At 57.1% G+C, this 13,028-nt stretch overlaps 1 protein-coding gene and 1 long non-coding RNA gene across 5 annotated transcripts; one reads left to right on the top strand and one right to left on the bottom strand.

Annotated features, from left to right (window-relative positions):
- Positions 1-1,573: 1,573 nt before the first annotated feature.
- Positions 1,574-12,097, top strand: Mfge8 (milk fat globule EGF and factor V/VIII domain containing). 4 transcript variants are annotated; one of them, XM_003475251.5, is made up of 9 exons: positions 1,574-1,729; positions 4,059-4,184; positions 4,486-4,617; positions 6,537-6,718; positions 6,985-7,140; positions 7,813-7,957; positions 10,242-10,432; positions 11,112-11,267; positions 11,370-12,097. In XM_003475251.5, the coding sequence occupies exons 1-9, from the start codon at positions 1,657-1,659 to the stop codon at positions 11,505-11,507; spliced, it is 1,299 nt and encodes a 432-aa protein (XP_003475299.1). In that variant the 5' UTR covers positions 1,574-1,656; the 3' UTR covers positions 11,508-12,097. The 4 variants fall into 4 exon arrangements, with proteins under 4 accessions (XP_003475299.1, XP_005006347.1, XP_003475300.1 ...); XM_005006290.4 differs by having other exon boundaries at positions 10,239-10,432; XM_003475252.5 differs by lacking the exon at positions 4,059-4,184.
- LOC134476376 (uncharacterized) lies at positions 4,613-12,977 on the bottom strand. The gene is made up of 3 exons (XR_010047958.1): positions 12,963-12,977; positions 6,942-7,174; positions 4,613-6,135 (listed from the first exon to the last, which is right to left on the bottom strand). It is a non-coding gene; the product is annotated as an uncharacterized LOC134476376 (long non-coding RNA).
- Between the last annotated feature and the right edge of the window lie 51 nt (positions 12,978-13,028).

Here is a 13,028-nt window from a genome sequence, read left to right as displayed (position 1 = left end):
GAAAGTTCCCTTTTACTCCTAAGGTCTTGAATGTTATGTCAGGAGCGATTGCTGGGTATCATCAAATGCTTTTTCTATGAGAGTCGAGTCGATCACATGTGGTCTTTCCAAAATAGTTTATTTGTAGTCCTGAGGCTTGAACCCGGGGCCTTTGCAGTGAGCTACATCCCCAGCCCTTCTTTGGTTTTTATTGTGAGACAGGGTCTTAATAGATTCCTAAATTGCCTGAGCTGGGTTGGAACTTGTAATCCTACCTCAGTCTCCCAGAATGCTGGGATGACAGGCATGCACCACTGCACTGGAAAGGAACTGGGTGAAAAAGGATTTCCTGCCAGTGTGGCTTCTCTTTTTTTCTTTCATTTTGCTAGTCTGATGGATCTGGTACTCAAGTGACAAAAAAATGACTAGCACTCAAGTCGTGTTTGGGACAGGGTTTGCTATGTGGCACAGGATGGCCTTGAATAGACTGGGCTGGCCTTGGACTCAGAGTAATCTCCTGTCTCAGCCTCCTGAGTGCTGGAACTACAGATGTGTGCCACCACGCCCAGCAGTCACTTCTTTCTAAACAGACAATACTCACAGGTGGCTTTAACAAAAGCATCAGTGGAAAGTGTGCGGTGACTAGAAAGTGACCCTCACAATTCCCTCACAGTCCAGCTTCTGTCCCTTGTCCCTTGGCTGCCACATCCACTCATTTCCTTGTTATTGTTTGGGGCTGCTTTCCTGCCACTGCACCAGAGGTGAAGAGAGGCTGTGGTGAAGCTCTTATTGCCCTTAAACCCTAGGGCATTTAACTTTGGAACCTTTACAGATCAAGTCTACGAACTGCTGTTCTGGTCTTAGTTTAGGTGTCACTTGGCACTGGGGATTTCTGTTGAGAGAGTGCCATTCAGGGAACTGCTGCGTCTTGGGGTGCCCGCAAGTCATTTTGAGAGGGGTCACCAGAGAAGCCCTGCCCATTCACCCTGCGGACACAAACAGTTCGCCTGGGACTGGCGGAGGAGGTCTCGACCCTTGCCAGCTGATCAGGGAAACACAGTACTCACAGGAATCTTCCTTCTCTGATGGGGAATAAGCTGCTGTGTCTTTTCAAAAGTCCAGAAGCTTTTTTCGGGTCCTGGAGACTGAACCCAGGGCCTTCACACTGAGTCCCTTCTCACTTTTTATTATTTTTATTTTTTTGGTTGAACTAGGGTCTTGCGCACTCTAGGCAAGTGCTCTACCAGTTACAGGCTTTGTCATTTACTTTTAATTTTAAGACAAGCTCTCAGTCTCCCCATTGACCAGGCAGGGCTCGAAATTGCAAACCTCCTGCCTCAGCCTCTCACGACTGCACAGCTGGGTTACAGACGTGAGTCATCCCGTCTGGCTTGAAGTCTAAAATTTAAAAAAAAAGTTCTTGCTGAGTTTTCCTCTGCCTGGTCCAATCACAGGCCGGGCCCGGGCCGCCTGAGGGCCGCGAGCTGCGGGGCGTGGCCGGCGAGGGGGATGGGTCCGGGGACCCCGAGCTCCCGCCTGGTCCCGCTCGGCTGCCTGGAGCCCCGCCCTGCCCCTTCCGCCCCGGGGCGGAGCCGGTGGCCGGTGGGAGGCGCCGAGCCGCTGGATTTATTCGGGGCCGGGCGCACAGGCGGCGAGGAGCCCCCTCGCCGCCGCAGCATGCAGGGGCCTCGCGTGCTGGCCGCGCTGTGCGGCGCACTGCTCTGCGCCTCCGGCCTCCTGGCCGCCTCGGGTGAGTCGCTGACGCCGTCGCCGCCCTCCCAGCTGCTCCGGGCTCACCCGCCCGGGTGCGGAGGAACTCGGGCGCCGCGCCCCGGCTGCGCCCGGAGGATGCGCGCCCTGTGGCCTCTGCCCCGCACAGGCCTGTGAGCAGGGACAGCGGTCGGCGTGCCAGGCGGGTCGCGGGCACTGGGTGAGAGCGCGGCTGCCCCTAGGATGTGGCTTACACAGAACAAAGGAATCCGCTGCGTCGGCCTCTCTTTTGCCGTCTGTAAAATGAGGCCATGGAGCTACGTCTGACGCTCCGTCCCCGGGGAGGATCCGGGACTCGTGCGGGTCTGCGGCTCCTGCCGCTTTTCCCGCAGCACCCTACCGAGCCGCATGCTGCACCCTGCTTTGGACTTTTTTTTTTTCATTTTGGCGGTAGTGGGGATTGAACCCAAAGCCTTCGTGCTGAGCCACATTCCAAGCCCCTTTTGTTTATTTAGACAAGTTCTTGCAAAGTTGCCCAGGCTGGGCTCGCATTTGGGACCCTCCTGCATCAGCCTCTCAGCGTCCTGAGATTAAGCAGGCGCCACCACTGCTCTGCAGTGCTTTGGACTTTTGCGCCCCCACTCGTCCGTGTTGGATCGGATAAAGGAAAGGCAGAGGAGACGGTGGGAGTACTGGCTAGTTGGGGGACCGCCTCCCTCCCTCTAGTGGCCTTGGCCGCCCACTGTTTCTTTCCTGGTCCTCCTCCCCCGCGCAGGCCCCAGGGACAATGAGGCCTCCAGTAAGGTGCTCGGCGGGAGGCCCCATTCCCTTCGCTGTGGGGGTGCCGGCAAGGGTCTCTCAGGCAGTCCCCTCTTATCTTATAGAAGTGGGGTCCAAAGAGGCAAGGAAGTCCCAGCTGGGTTCCAACTCTGATGTCCTGGGAAACAAATGCCACCGGGGCTTAAGCCGAAGCCTTTAGTACCTCCTGGCCAGCCAGAAAGATGTCCAGGTCTTCGCCGCCCCCCGTCCACCTCTCCTCTCTGCCGCGTCCAACCTGTTTCCTGGGTCTCTGCCCGGTGGGCGGCTCCCGGGAGCAGGAGGACCCTGAAAGCCCGGCGTGGGCCAGTTTATTGAGGGCGATCTGGCCCTTCCCGGGAGGAGGCACCTTAGGCAGGTGATCCCGCCTTTTTCACTGTGGACCGTTTTTCCTACCCTGGAGCAGCCCCGGAGGGTGTGGCCGGAGGGGATAAAGAGGAGGCCAGGCCCCTGGGCTTAGCAGTGCCCCCTCCTCCCGGCCGGGTCAGAGGCGGGATTAACCTGCTATTTAAAGCCAGTGACTAATAGCTCTTTGGGAGCTGCCTGAGTTCCCTGGGCCCCGCAGGGGCGGACAGGCTGTTCACGGTAAGGGCCTTCCGCTTGGGCCCGCGGGGGCGCCAGGGTTTTGGGACTACAAGAGGGCGGCTGGCTTGGGCAGGTGACTCGGGAAGAAGTGAGTTTTCTCCCACTCACCCCAAATGGCAGGTTCGGGTGGGGGACCAGCACAGTCCTTGGATCCAGCTCAGCCTGCTCCTGTATTCTGCGGTGGTCAAGTGCTCATTTGTCACCTAGGGACCCATCTGGGAGCCATAGTGCCTTCCAAGCCCCAGTGCTACCTCTTTGGCCCTCTCCCCAGTCAGTCAAATGTAGGCTGCTCCACTGCTCTGCCCTGACTCCCTCCTCAGCTCGCATGGGGTGGGGCTTGGCCTGCAGCCCCCCAGACTCCTCTCACCCCAAGGAGCCATCAGGGTCTGCATTCACTGGGGGTGCCTCTCCCTCAGGGTGGGACAGTCACTTGGAGACTGTGTTTTCCTGTTGGACATTGGTGGAGAGGTTGGAGGAAGGTTAAAAGCTTCTGATCTGCTGGATACAAACTCCAAACTTGGTTTTGTTTTGGTCTGAGGAGCAAATCTGAGGCCTTTGTACTGAGCTACCTTTCCAGCCCATTAAAAATATTAGTGGTTTTTGTTTTGACACAGGGTCTCACCAAGTTGCCATTTTTAAGGTCCTTCCCACCCTCTTCTGCCACTGCATCTTACTCCTGCCCTGGATGCATCTGCTTTTCTCTAGAGCGCTCTTCTCTAAGCCCCAGTCAGTCCCCGCCCAGTGCATCTTTTAGACCCAGCTCAAATGTCCCCTTGCTGGTGAACTCTCCCTGGTAGAGCCCCGTGTCAGAGGTCCCACTCACAGGCCACCACATTGTCAGTTTCTGGCTGCCTTTTTCCGATGGGTCCCTGGAGGCCTGGCCTGCACCTGACTTAAACCCTGACGTGCATGTGGCAGTTGATCTCTCACATGTTTATTGAGTGCTTGAGGCGGGGTTGCTGTTACAGGTGACTTCTGTGACTCCAGCATATGCCTGAATGGTGGGACCTGCTTGTTTGGCCAGGACAGTGTCTCTTCCTACTGCCTCTGCCCTGAGGGCTTCACAGGCCTCCTTTGCAATGAAACTGAGAAAGGTAAAGGGCCCTGCAAGGGCCTGGCTGCTGCATCAACCCCCACCCTCTCCCCCAGTGGGAGGTGGTCCCCACTTCTCCCTATGGCAGCCAGCATCCCCCGGAAACTCCAGGCCACTTGGAAATCTGGGCAGGCCCTGTATTTGGGCAGATTCACCTACCCACGAGCCTGCTAGGTTCCTGTTGGCTCAGGCTGCACCAGGCGATTGGAGGAGGGGACCCAGCGTGGGTAGAGGGCTGTTCTGTGCTAGGCCCGTGTGCCACTTCTGATCATCTACCTATTTTCCCTGTCTCTCGTCCCCAGGTCCCTGTTCCCCAAATCCCTGCTACCACAATGCTGGGTGTCAGGTTATCGACAGCTCCCACCGAGGGGATGTGTTTACCCCATACATCTGTGACTGCCCTCCGGGCTATGCGGGCATCCACTGCGAGACGAGTAAGTACCCGGGTGCTTCCTGGGGAAGATGGGGCTTCTGTCCTGGTGGCCCAGGCTGTGAGCTGCCCCTGTTCTCTGGGGACATTGAGGTAGGGACAGAACCTTAGTGAAGGGCAAATGGTTGTGTTGCCGTTTCTTTCGGCCTGGTCCTTTCTCCTGGGACTGCAGATCAGGCCTGAGGTCTCTGCCTGAGAGTGAGGGGTTGCAGTGACCCTGGAGGTTGTATAAGCACTCTTTCCCAAGTCACCATGAGCTGCACACAGTGTTAGGGTTAGTTCTGCGGGTTTTTGTGATAATCAGGGAAAATAAACACATTCTTAAGCTTTTGGGCTCCAAGAGCTCAGTAAATCAATCTTGGCCCAAATTTGACCTATGACCTTGTCACAGCAGTCATGGGGAGGAGGAGAAGAGCTGGGTGACTGGATTGTCCCATCCCCCCTGGTCAGGTGGGCAGAGGCCCATTGTGTGCAGAGGGGCTGGGAAATCCCAGCCAGAGCACCCTACCCATTGCCCAAGGACTCTTACTGCCTTGCCCCCCCCCCGGGGGGGGCATGTTGTGCCCAGGATGGTGGGTGCGTGAGGGACCCACCCAGCATGTGGCCACAGAGTGTCTGGGACTGAGGTCAGGTGGCCTCTGTTCTCTGCTGGGCAGATGGGGGCTGGGCTCTGGGGTTCGCCTGATGGGAGCTGCATCCTTGCCTCGAGGAGGCCTGCCCTGAAGCCAGAGGTGTTTGGGCCCTGAGCCGGCCAGAGGATGGGGGATGGGTGTCTAAAGCAGACAGAGCTGGGGTGGAGCCATGGGCCGTAATTACCTTGCTAGGCTGAGGTAACTATGGGTGTGCCTGTGTGGAATTACCCCCCTGACTGGCTCTGATGGAAACTGGGGCCTTTGCACTGAGCTGCATCTCCAACCCTTTGTGCATTTTGTTTTATTTTGTTTAGACAGAATCTCAGTAAGTTGCTGAGGCTGGATTTCAATTTGCAAATTCTCCAGCCTCAGCCTCCCAGGTCCTGGGATTTACAGGCATGCACCACCGCCTGACTAATCTGACTTTTATATTTCTTGGCCTGGGGTCTGCCTGCCTGGATTCAGTCACACCTGAGACACAGGTAGGAGGTGACCCTACAGGCTAGGTGAGAGACCTGGGGGCTGCCTCAATTGTCTGGTGATGTTTCTCTGGAGTTAGCACTGTGATTGTACACCCGAGTCCCTCGGGGTGGCCTTGGGTGTGAGGATGATCCTGGAGGCAGAGCCTCTGGCTGTCCCTGATCTTGAATCCCTGGCCACCATTTGAGCAAGAGAGTGCTGGAACTGAGCTCAGCACCAACTGGGGTGTTGGGTCAGGACATTCCTGTCCCTGTGTCCTTACCCTGGCAAGTGCTGGGGGGACCCCTGGAGCAGGAGGGGCCCCACCTGCTGGCAGATGTGATAGCTGTCTTGAGTCCTGGTCCATGTGGCTAGGGTGATGAAGCAGATGTTGGCTCCAGCTGGCTGGTGAGTGAAGACCTTGGGTGGTCCTGAGGGCACAAGGAAGGACAGAAAGGTGTTCTTGCCTCACCTGGAAACTCTTGCAGGGCTGAGGGGTATGGTTCTGGAATACCCAGGCAGACTCATGTATTGTTTTGGTCCATTCTCGAGTGTCTAAGGTCCCCTTTTTTGCACATCCACTCTCGAGGAAAAGCACCACACTGGTATTCTTTTGCACAGTCCATCCCATGCCAGAGCTGCTGCTGCCCAGCACATGTCCCCCCAGCACATGCCCAGTGTCTGGCAGGGGGACTTCCTGTCAGACACGCCTGTCCTGGCCAGGTCCTCTGGCAGCACTGGGTCCCAGGCCTGCTGTCCCTCATGGCATTGCTCTGAATGAAGGTATGAGGTGTCCTAGGGTGGCCCCTGACTGGCCTGTTCTTCCCTGCAGCCTGCAACAGGGGCCTGGGCATGGAGGAGGGCATCATCGTGGACTCACAGATCTCTGCATCATCTCTGTACATCGGCTTCCTGGGTTTGCAGCGCTGGGGTCCAGAGCTGGCCCGGCTGCACCGCTCGGGCATCGTCAACGCCTGGACAGCCAGCAACTATGACAGGAAGCCCTGGATCCAGGTGCAGAGGGGATGCTTGTGTGGCACCAGGGTAATGGGAGGGGCAGTTGTGAGAAAGTGCCTGCATTTGGGGAGTTTGTACCCAGGCCCAGCGAGGTGACAGGTGGCTGTGGGTAAAGGTCTGGGGACCTGATGGAAGCGGCCATGCAGAGGAGGGGCTGTCTGCCAAGGATGAGGCCTTGGTGATCCTCCGCTAGGTTGTAGGGTTTAGGGGGCCAGTGTACCTGGATCTTGGAGATAAGGTGCAGATCTGTGCCCCTGGGACAGGTGAACCTCCTTCGGAAGATGCGGGTGACAGGTGTGGTGACGCAGGGCGCCAGCCGCGCAGGCAGTGCGGAGTATGTGAAGACCTTCAAAGTGGCCTACAGCCTCGATGGACGCAAGTTCCAGTTCATCCAGAATGAAGAGGACTCTGGGGACAAGGTGAGCCTCGTAGGCTCAGCACCCCAATACAGTCCTAGGGTAGACAGAAGCAAGGGCATCTTAGGATGATTGGCATTTTGGTGTCTAGAAATCAGTCAAACCATTGTGTCCACATTCTGTGGCAACAGATTATAACCCCACTTTATGGATAAGAATAGAGAACCCCACCATGGTGCCCTAACCTGCTGTGGGGAGTAGTGTCGGTGGAGCTGGATTTCTTTTTTTGGTACCAGGGATCGAACGCACGACCTCGTGCCTGCCAGGCAGGCGCTTAAGGTGCTGAGCTAAATCTCCAGCCCTGGATTTCATTCTGAACCTTAAGGGTTCCTGTGTGTAGTTGTGCAGGTTACACATAGCTCAGGAATGTCACTGCTAAGTGGTCACTATTCACAGTATGGATGTGGTATATCTGCATGGTTCTAGCTGTTGGGACGGGAAGTTGTCCTAATAAAGTGTCATGCAGAAGGAGTACCTTTTCCTAATACGCACAGAAGCACTTTTAGGTAGCTATGCGTGAAATAGTGGTGGTGGGGTGATGTCCGGTGCTCATGATGACCACAGAGGGTGCAGAAGGAGAATCTGGGGTGGGGGCAGGGATGGGGGCTCTGCTGATTCCTCTCTGTCTAGCCTGTGGCTGCCCACGCTGACCCCAGTCCTGGCCCTCCCTGCTAGGTGTTCACTGGTAACATGAATAACAACGGCCTGAAGCTCAACATGTTCAGCGCCCCGCTGGAGGTGCAGTATGTGAGGCTGTACCCCGTGGCCTGCTACAGGGGCTGTACCCTGCGCTTCGAGCTCCTGGGCTGTGAGCTGAATGGTGAGTGTGGGGGCTGTGGCCAGCTGGGGGGTGGGCAGCCTTCTGTGTCAGCTCCCTCTCTTTGAGCTGGCCAGGGCTGGCGGCAAGCCTCAGGGACCTGGGTCATATTGGGAACGTACACCGCCTGGTATACGTACCTGCCTGGGTGTATGCCAGCTGCCACCCATAGCTCTGGTCTCTGGTTAGTTGAGAGAAAACTCCAGTTTCCAGAGTGTTCTCACCCAGCCTGGTTGGGCCCTGGTGCCTCCAGAACACACCAGTGCTGGGGAGGAAGGAAGGAGGAAGTGACACCCAGGTACTTCATGTACCATGGTGGGGAGCCTGGGAGCCCAGGGCTTCTTGGACCAGAGTTGGAGAGCTGGTGCTTCCTGCTTCCCTATCAGAGAGAGTCCTAGGTGGAGAGTTGGGAGGAACCAGAAATTTCTGCGGAGGCAGGCAGCACCATCCCAGAGGTTGGAGTTCATGGCTCCTGCTGTAGAGGCCTTCAGGGCTGGGCATTTCGGTTTTTTAAAGTCGTCGCGCCACCTGCTGGCCATTGGCGGGACTGCGTCTTATGGGGCAGCCAGGCAGAGGCGAGGTCTCTGCCTGGCTTGCTGGTCCCAGGCCACTCCCCTTTTCCCTCTGTGGCACCCCTTCCTGTGGTCTTGTTTCACGTACCACCCAGTGTCACATGGATGTGGGTTCTGTGGCTTGCTGGCTTCATCTTGTGTGTGTTACTGGGGATGAATCAGGGCTTCAGGCATGCCAGACAAGCACTGCATCCCTGAGTTACACCTCTTGCTCTCCTGTGTCATATGCTCTCTCTCTCTCTCTCTCTCTTCTCTCTTTGTCTCTCTCTCTCTCTCTCTCTCTCTCTCTCTCTCTCTCTCTCTCTCTCTCCCTGTCTCTCTCTCTGATACTGGGAGTTGAATTCAGACCCCCTGCACTGAGCCACATTTCCAGCTTTTAAGTTTTTTATTCAGGGTCTCACTAGATTGCTAAGTTGCCTAGGCTGGAGTTGAATTTGCGATCCTTGCTTGCGCCTCAGCTTCCCAGCGTGATCACAGGAGTGCACTGCTACACTTGGTCCCCATCTCTGTTTGAACTTAGGTTGACTCATGCCCTTTCCCGGGCCCACTGCCTTTCAAGCCATATTATGATTATGATTATGATTATGATTATTGTTATTATTATTGTTTGGTAGCAGGGATTGGACTCACAGCCTTGTGCTTACCAAGCAAGTGCTTGAACTGCTGAGCTAAATCCCAGGACCAGTTTTAAGTGGGAAATGAGAAGAGATTTAGGTACTGGCTGAGAGGCAGTCAGGTCCGTGGTCTGCATGGGGCCCTGGCCCTCGATTTCTCTGCACGACTCCTCTATCCTGTGTGATCACTGCCAGCTCTGCTCAAGACCCCGAGATGGAGCCTCCCCTGTGGGCGGCAGGGTGGCCTTGCCTCCCGGGGTCAGGAGTGGGTTGGGTGTGGCTGTGACAGCGCACAGGACTTCTGTGGGTGCAGACGCACATGTAGGCGCTAAGAGGGTGTGTGCAACTATAGAGTTGGATACAAGGGCACCCCTGGATCCCCGAGTTCTGACTTCTCTAATTCCTGGCTGCTGGTGGCAGGAGTATCATCGGACATGTGGCTGAGCTTTTCCTAGCGGGTTCGCACAGTCTGATATTTCCTGTCTAGCCTCTGAGTTGTCATCTGTAAGATGGGTGCTCAATGGCTGCACTGCCCAGGTTTTCTAGTGGCTGAAGTGGTGACTGAGGTCAACATGCGGCAGATGCAGTGGTTGTCTTAGTGTCTGCGGAGAGAATCCCAAAGCCTTGAGGTGCGGCCTGGGGTGCTGTGCAGGCTCAAGGGAAGGTGCCGTGGAGTCTCGCAGGCTGGGTCCTGAAGCAGGGTGGGTGCCCTGGACCCTCAGGAGAGGAGCGGCGGCCTGGGGGTCCTGTGTGGTCTGTGAGGCGCTGGGCAGGGTGATCGGGCTGAGGTGGGCAGGCTTTGTGACTCAAAGGTGGGACAGGCAGTAGCAGGCAAGGTATTTGGATGGAGCTTCTTCTGTCTGCAAGCATGACAGCCTGTGTGTGGTGGCAGCACCTGTGGTCCCAGCTGCTTGGAAGGCTGAGGCAGGAGAATTGCTTGAGCCCAGGAATTCAGAGCTTTTCTGGAAAACTTAATGAGGCCCAGTCTCAAAGGAAAAAAAAAAGTTCGGGGCAGATCAGGATCCATATTCTTCCCGCTCTTTCCCTTCACGGATTTGTGCTCCCACTGGGAGATAGAGTGATGGTTGTCTTTGCCAGCAGGATGCTCTGAACCCCTGGGCTTGAAGGACGGCAGCATCCCCAACAGGCAGATCACAGCCTCCAGCAGCTACAAGACGTGGGGGCTGCCGATGTTCAACTGGCTCCCCTTCCTTGGGCGGCTGGACAATCGGGGCAAGATCAACGCCTGGACAGCACAGAGCAACTCGCCCAACGCCTCGGAGTGGCTGCAGGTGGGTGTCCGGCCGGGCTTCTGCTCCCTGCAGACTGCGATGCATTGCTTTTCTCTGGTTTCCTTCCCTTCCTCCCATGGGCCCGCCTTTCTCTTTGCCTGTGTGCAGTGGCTGCCACAGGGGTGACAAGGACGGAGCGGGACACCGAGCCCAGGTGTTTCAGGGCCCTCTCTCCGTGCCCCCATTTGGGCACTGAGCTACCGCCCTCTCACAGGGTATACCTGGAAAGCACAGGAATGCTGGACCAGAGCTTGTGTTCTAGATGGGGAAACAGTCCTGGTTGGCAGTGTGTTGGGCTTGCAGGTTTGTCCTTGGGACTGTCTGTCCCAGGATGGTTGAGGTGTGGGCCTGAGGTATTTCAGTGGAGTGGCGCAAGGGACCTCAAAGCAGTCTGTCCCACATCAGGCTGTGGCCTCTCCTGTCCCTGTTCCTATGGTCCTCTGATGCACGGCTGAGTCAGGGCTGTGTGTGTAGCTAATGGAGCCCAGGCTGAACTAGGAGCCTCCCTACAGGAAAGTGCCCGCTGTTGGATTTGGCCAAGGGTGTGTATTCTTTGTGCCCATTTTATAGATGAGGTAGCTGAGGCCTAGCCAAAGATGTAAGGGCTCATGGGGTGTGTCTTGGGGTGCCTGCCCCCTTCCATCCTCCAGCACAGGACACATAGTGGTGTCTCTTATAGGTTGACCTGGGTTCGAAGAAGCAGGTGACAGGGATCATCACCCAGGGTGCCCGTGACTTCGGCCACATCCAGTATGTGGCTTCCTACAAGGTGGCCTACAGTGACAATGGTATCAGCTGGACTGAGTACAAGGAGCCAGGGGCTGTGGACAGCAAGGTGAGAGTATATGTCGCCCTCTACTCGCTATTGGGCAGGAGGTTTGGGCCTGGGGAATTGCGGGGACAGGGCTGATTCTGGGGTGCCCCTCCCTGCCTCCAGATCTTCCGTGGAAACTTGGACAACAATTCCCATAAGAAGAATGTGTTCGAGACGCCCTTCTCGGCTCGCTACGTGCGCGTGCTGCCCGTGTCCTGGCAAAACCGTATCACCCTGCGCCTGGAGCTGCTGGGCTGTTAGCACTTGGCCTGAAGATCAGGCCCGAGGGACCCAAGTGACCACAGGGCTGCCCTCCACGCCCTGCCCCCTACCTGCTGTGGCGTGCTTCCCCATCCAGTGGCAGTGGGGCTGGGCACAGGGAGGGGACCAGGCCTTGAGGTGCCTGACGCTGTCACCTCTCTCCCCTTTACTTCAAGCTCTAAGCTGCCCCGTCTAACCTGGTTTCTCAGGCTCTCTGAGGGGCTCGGTCTGGGATTCACTGGGATGCATGCCGAGTTGGCGTGTGGCATTTCGGCACCTTCCCAAATCCGGAGTCCCCAACTCCGAGCTGACTCTTGAGGGGTTGATTCCAGACGGAGCCCCGCCAGGCACCAGGCCAGTGATTACGGCCTGGTCACACCCTGGGGCGCACGCTGCAGGCGCACGCTTCACCTCCCAGACACGCCTTATCTACTGGAAACCCTCTTGACCCTGTCTTAGGAAGAAGACAGAGGGGCCCTGGGGCTATGGAGAGACAGGAGGCTGGAGCCAGCCTGGCGCCTACCAGATGGCTGGCTGGGTGGACAGGGCCATGAACAGCTTCCAAAATATATCTGTACTCGCCACTGGAACTTGGCTATGCTTCCTCATTGCGCGCCATTGCTCCTCCCAGGGGGATCTACGGGGCACTGGCCCCACCTCCACTCCTGGGTTCTCCACATGAGGACAGCAGGAGGAGGGACTCTGGGTCTGGGGGCGCTGACTCACCTCCTCCCTGCTCTGCCTTGTCTATCTCCATCCCCATCTCCAGCAGGCTCTGCCACAGCCGCTGCTTGGTTGAGGGCCAGGGAGTGCCTGGCACTGAGGCCGCCTCCTGGAATGCCTCTGCCTCCTTCCCGTGCCAGGAGGACCTGCAGCCACTGCTGGCTTCCCCTCCAACCATTTCCCCTCGCTCTGTAATCAGAGCGCTAGGCTGTAGAAACCATTAGGAGCCTGCAGAGCCTGGGCTGCTTCCAGGCAGGCCCAGCAAGGGCAGCCTGGGGAGGGGAGAGGGTTCTGGGCCTCCTGGCCCAGCACACAGGATCCTGGGAGGCTGCTGCCCTGGGTGCTCCAGGACTGGCAAGAAAGGTGTCCTTTGCCTCCCCAGTGCAGGGGACCTGGTGAGCCAGGAAGGGGTGGCAGACAGGAGGAGGTGCTGACTAGCTGGGAAAGGGGCCAGTGAAACCATCCGGTACCCTCTCCCTCCTCCCCTTCTCTCCACTTTTCTGTACTGAAGAAGGAACCCAGGGCCTTCACACCGAGTCTGAGCCCTTTTTTTATTTTGAGACAAGTTCTTTCGAAATCGCCAGGGCTAAGCTCAGGTTTATCCTAAGATCACAAGTGCGCACCCGCATGCCTGCTTCCTAGTGTCGGAGGTGCTGGGGCCAGAGCTCCAGGCCTCCACATGCGAGCAAGTGCTTTGCGGCTGAAGTCCACCCCCAGCGCAGTCCAACTCACCTGAGTTTGCAAGATACACTGTCAACCAAGCTCTGGGAGCCAAGCTGAGACAGCACAGGCAGCCTC

This window comes from Cavia porcellus, unplaced genomic scaffold (genome assembly GCF_034190915.1).
Source record: "Cavia porcellus strain 051 isolate PalLab524CR breed Dunkin Hartley unplaced genomic scaffold, mCavPor4.1 scaffold_6, whole genome shotgun sequence".
NCBI lineage: Eukaryota > Metazoa > Chordata > Mammalia > Rodentia > Caviidae > Cavia > Cavia porcellus.
Note: the sequence above shows the minus strand (reverse complement) of the source record. Positions and strands in the feature narration are given on the sequence as shown.

What these genes read in the sequence shown, in the direction of transcription:
- Mfge8 (XM_005006290.4), top strand. Translation starts at nt 1,657, where the DNA reads ATGCAGGGGCCTCGCGTGCTGGCCGCGCTGTGCGGCGCACTGCTCTGC. An exon ending in CGGCCTCCTGGCCGCCTCGG is followed by an intron (nt 1,730 to 4,058) that starts GTGAGTCGCTGA and finishes TTGCTGTTACAG; the next exon opens with GTGACTTCTGTGACTCCAGC. An exon ending in ACGCCTCGGAGTGGCTGCAG is followed by an intron (nt 10,433 to 11,111) that starts GTGGGTGTCCGG and finishes TGTCTCTTATAG; the next exon opens with GTTGACCTGGGTTCGAAGAA.